The following is a 4,497-nucleotide window of genomic DNA, read 5'->3' as shown; positions in this document are numbered from 1 at the left end:
GATTTTAAAGTGAACAGTTCATCAGATTTTAGTCCATTCACAGTGTTGTTCAACCACCTCCTCTGTCTAGTTCTGGAACATTATCATCCCCCACAAAAGGAAACCCCGTCCCCATTAGCAGTCACTCACCAGTCCTCTACCCCAGCCCCTGGCAGCCACCAATCTGCTTCCTGTCTCTGTAGCTTTGCCTGTTCCGGGCATTTCAGATCACTGGAGTCTCACACTGTGTGACCTTTTGTGTTTGGCTTCTCTTACTCGGCATCATGTTTTTGGGGTTCACCCACATTGTAGCATGGATCAGTGCTTCATTCTTTTTCATGGCTGCATAGTATTCCACTGTGTGGAGGTAACCTATCTATTCTTCATTCATCCATTGATGCACATTCGGGTTGTGTCTGCCTTTTGGTTGTGTGCTGCTGTGGACAGGGTATCTCTTTGAGTCCCTGTTTTCCATTCTCAGGCACACACTTTAGTGGACTTGCTGGGTCATAGTGACCGTTTGTGTGTACACGGCCATCAGGTCTCAGTGAGGATAGTGGACAGACAGTCACGGGGGCCAAGGATCGCTGGGAAGATGTGGGCAGGAGACAGCAGTGCCTGGACCGGGGTGGGGGTGGCATGGACCAAAGAGGGGACCCTGGATGGGGGTCCTAGTGTAACTCGGCTGCAGAAGGGGTGAGGCTGAGATGAAAGTTGTCGCAGAGGCGGTTCATGGGGGCATCTGGAGGCAGCTGGGCTGCAGGGCAGGTCACCAAGGCAGGGGCCAGGAAGCCGCAGATGGAGGCTGGAGGGTCTGTCTTGGGGGTCTGCAGAAAGGGAGTGGCCAGAGAACAGGGAGCAACCCAGAGAGTTCCAGGTTGGTATGGGCAGAGCACAGCGTGGCTTCCTGCTGTTTTTTTTGTTGTTGTTGTTTGTTTGTTTGTTTGTTTTTTGAGACAGAGTCTAGCTGTGTCTCCCAGGCTGGAGTGCAGTGACAACATCTCAGCTCTCGCCACCATCTCTGCCTCCCTCCAGGACTCAAGTGATCCTGCCACCTCAGCCTCCCGAGTAGCTGGGACTACAGGCATACAACGCCTCAACCGGCTAATTTTTATATATTTTTTTGCAGAGATAGCGTCTCGCCATGTTGTCCAGGCTGGTCTCGAACTCCTGGACTCAAGCAACTCTCCCGCCTTGGCCTCTCAAAGTGCTGGGATTACAGGCATGAGCCACTGTGCCTGTCCAGAGCATAGCCCTTGACTTTGGTGTCTGGCAGTCCTGGGGATGTGGCTGAGGAGAGGAGGAGGGGGACATGGTGGGGTGGGCTGGGATGTCCCCCATCACCTGAGTGTGGGGGTCAGGTGCACCAGGAAGCAGGAGGAGGGGAAGGTGAGGCAGGACCTGCTTGGTGGGAGACCCTGCGCTTGGCGGCATGGTGCGCCTGGGCACGGCAAGACTCTGTGGGCAGCCGCCTCTGTCAGGGCCGGGGATTTGCAGGCAGTGGGCCCAGATCACCCACAAAGCAGGGGCCTGTTAAAGTAAAGATGGGAAGGGGGCCGGGCGCGGTGGCTCATGCCTGTAATCCCAGCACTTTGGGAGGCCGAGGTGGGCAGATCACCTGAGGTCAGGTTGGCCAACATGGTGAAACCCTGTCTTAAAAAAAAAAAAAAAAAATTAGCCAGGCATGGTAGTGGGTGCCTATCATCCCAGATACTCGAGAGGCTGAGGTGGGAGAATCACTTGAACCTGGGATATGGAGGTTGGAGTGAGCTGAGACCCACCACTGCGCTCTAGCCTGGGCTACAGAGCAAGACTCCATCTCAAAAAAAAAATTTAAAAAAAGATGAAAACAGGAAGGGGCGCTGAGCTGGGCGAGGTGGTGGGTGCCTATAATGCCATCACTTTGGGAGGCCAAGGCAGGAGGATTGCTTAAGCCCAGAAGTTCGAGACCAGCCTGGGAAACATGGCAAGATTCTGTCTGTACAAAAATCACAAAAGAAATAAATTATCCAGGCATGGTGATTGGTGCCTATGGTCCCAGCTACTACTCAGGAGGCTGAGGTGGGAGGATCACTTGAGCCCAGGCGGTCAAGGCTGCAGTGAGCTATGATCACACCACTGCACTCCAGCCTGGGTGACAGAGCAAGACCATCTATTTAAAAATATATATAAAATTTAAAATGTATGTAATGTTAATAATGTGTCTATAATAGTCCAGCATTTGTAGCAAATATGCCACTTAAAGCCAGGGAAATGGAAATCTGTGGGTATGCTGGGGCAGAAGAGAGAAAGGAACTTTCTGTCCTATCTGCACAATTTTTCTAGAAACCCAAAACTCTTCCTAAAATAAAAATCCCTCCAGGCTGGGCGCAGTGGCTCACGCCTGTAATCCCAGCACTTTGGGAGGCCGAGGCGGGTGGATCACCTGAGGTCAGGAGTTCGAGTTCAGTCTGTCCAACATGGCGAAAGCCCGTCTCTACTAAAAATGCAAAAAAATTAGCTAGGCGTGGTGTCCGGTGCCTGTAATCCTAGCTGCTCTGGAGGCTGAGGCAGGAGAATCACTTGAACCTGGGAGGTGGAAGTTGCAGTGAGCTGAGATAGTGCCACTGCACTCTACCCTGGTGACAGAGCGAGATTCTGTCTCAAAAAACAACAACAACAAAATGGCCGGGCGCGGTGGCTCACCCTGTAATCCCAGCACTTTGGGAGGCCGAGGCAGGCGAATCATGAGGTCAGGAGATCGAGATCATCCTGGCTAACACGGTGAAACCCCACCTCTAGTAAAAATACAAAAAATTAGCCAGGCTTGGTGGCATGCGCTTGTAGTCCCAGCTACTCAGGAGGCTGAGGCAGGAGAATCATTTGAATCCAGGACGTGGAGGTTGCAGGGAGCTGAGCTGAGATCGCGCCATTGCACTCCAGCCTGGATGACAGAGGGAGACTCCTCAAATAAGAAGAAGAAGAAGAATTGGGAATGGAAAGCCAGCAGTCAGACACGCATGGTTACCCGGGTACTGGGAGGACACGTGTGGCTTGGAGGGTGTCACTGGGTCATGGTGGGGTTGTCTAGAGGCTTCTCAGACCCGACTGCGAGATTTGGCTCTCCCCAGACTGGATGCCGGGCATGGCGGTGCCGCGGGACATCGCAGCCGCCTACCTGCTCCAGGGAAGCTTCTATGGCCACTCCATCTACGCCACGCTGTACATGGACACCTGGCGCAAGGACTCGGTGGTCATGCTGCTCCATCACGTGGTCACTCTCATCCTCATCGTCTCCTCCTACGCCTTCCGGTAAGGACAGGATTGGGTGGCAGGGGGCCGAGGCACAGCCCACACAGTGCGGAGGCTGATGATGTTGCCGCGGGGCACAGAGGCGGCCGCAGAGGGGATCACATCAGGTCGGAGTGCTCAGGGGTCCAACAAGGGCACAGGCCAGAGGGAGGAGGGCCGAGGAGGGAATGTGGGCCTGGAGATTCCTGAGGGAGATTCCGCAGGGATGGAGTGAAACAGGCCCTGAGAGCCATAGCCACCCCACCCCACTCACCCACCCAGCTCCTCAGACGCTGCCCTTGACCAACCAGGTCACATACCCAGGAGTTCCTGAGCACCTACCATGCCCAAGCAATGGGGGCATGGCTGTGAACGCAGCTGACGCACCCTGATGTTCCAGAACCAACCACGGCCATCACTGAGCCTTTCAGATGGAGTCTGTCCACACCTCACCGTGCTGTGTGCATAAAATCCACCCCGGCTTCAAAGCCTTCGTATACAAACAAGAGTGAAAGTATCTTATCCACCCTTTTATTTCTCTCTCTCTTTTTTTTTTTTTTTAAGACAAGGTCTCGCTGTGTCAGCCAGGCTGGAGTGCAGTGGCGTGACCATAGCTCACTTTAGCCTGGACCTCCTGGGCTCAAGTGATCCTCCCACCTCAGCCTCCTGAAGTGCAGGGATTACAGGCGTGCGCCACCACGCCTGGCCTTGTTATCTTGACTCCATATTGAAATGGCAGTATTTTGGATATGTTGAATTAATTAGAATCCTTTATTAAAATTAATATTACTTGTTCTTTTCCCTCTCTTGTTAAATGTGGCTGATAGAAACTTTAAAATGAAATACACTGCTCATCTACTATTTCTATGGGACCAGCTGCCCTAGCTGCAATAATGGAGTAGCCACGGCCCACAAATATAGAGCAACAAAGAGGTAGCCCTTTCAACTTTCATTAAACTTAAGTAAAACTCCAGGAGCAGTGACTCATGCTTGCAGTCCCCCAGCTACTTAGGAGGCTGAGGCAGGAGGATCACTTGAACCCAGGAGTTTAAGTTCAACCTGGGCAACATAGGGAGACCCTGTCTCTAATAAATCAATTTTTAGGCCGGGCGCCGTGGCTCATGCCTGTAATTTCAGCATTTTGGAAGGCCGAGGCGAGTGGATCACGAGATCAGGAGATCGAGACCATCCTGGCTAACACAGTGAAACCCCGTCTCTACTAAAAATACAAAAAACTAGCCGGGCATG

The 4,497-nt window shown here is 52.7% G+C and overlaps 2 protein-coding genes across 3 annotated transcripts in view; both read left to right on the top strand.

Moving 5' to 3' along the window:
• The window catches only part of GDF1 (growth differentiation factor 1), a 21,919-nt gene that overhangs the window by 4,963 nt on the left and 12,459 nt on the right, over nt 1–4,497 (top strand). Inside the window, exon 2 of the mRNA XM_011925828.1 lies at nt 3,090–3,270. The gene's annotated coding sequence lies outside the window, so the exon portion shown is untranslated. The remainder of the gene's footprint in view (nt 1–3,089; nt 3,271–4,497) is intronic.
• Nucleotides 1–4,497, top strand: part of CERS1 (ceramide synthase 1) — a 23,620-nt gene that overhangs the window by 8,143 nt on the left and 10,980 nt on the right. For both annotated transcript variants that reach the window (XM_011925826.1, XM_011925827.1), the window contains exon 3: nt 3,090–3,270. In XM_011925826.1, the coding sequence (XP_011781216.1) occupies nt 3,090–3,270 (181 nt within the window). The remainder of the gene's footprint in view (nt 1–3,089; nt 3,271–4,497) is intronic.

The sequence above is a fragment of the Colobus angolensis genome, unplaced genomic scaffold, assembly GCF_000951035.1.
Source record: "Colobus angolensis palliatus isolate OR3802 unplaced genomic scaffold, Cang.pa_1.0 Scaffold66, whole genome shotgun sequence".
NCBI classification, from domain to species: Eukaryota; Metazoa; Chordata; class Mammalia; order Primates; family Cercopithecidae; genus Colobus; species Colobus angolensis.
Note: the sequence above shows the minus strand (reverse complement) of the source record. Positions and strands in the feature narration are given on the sequence as shown.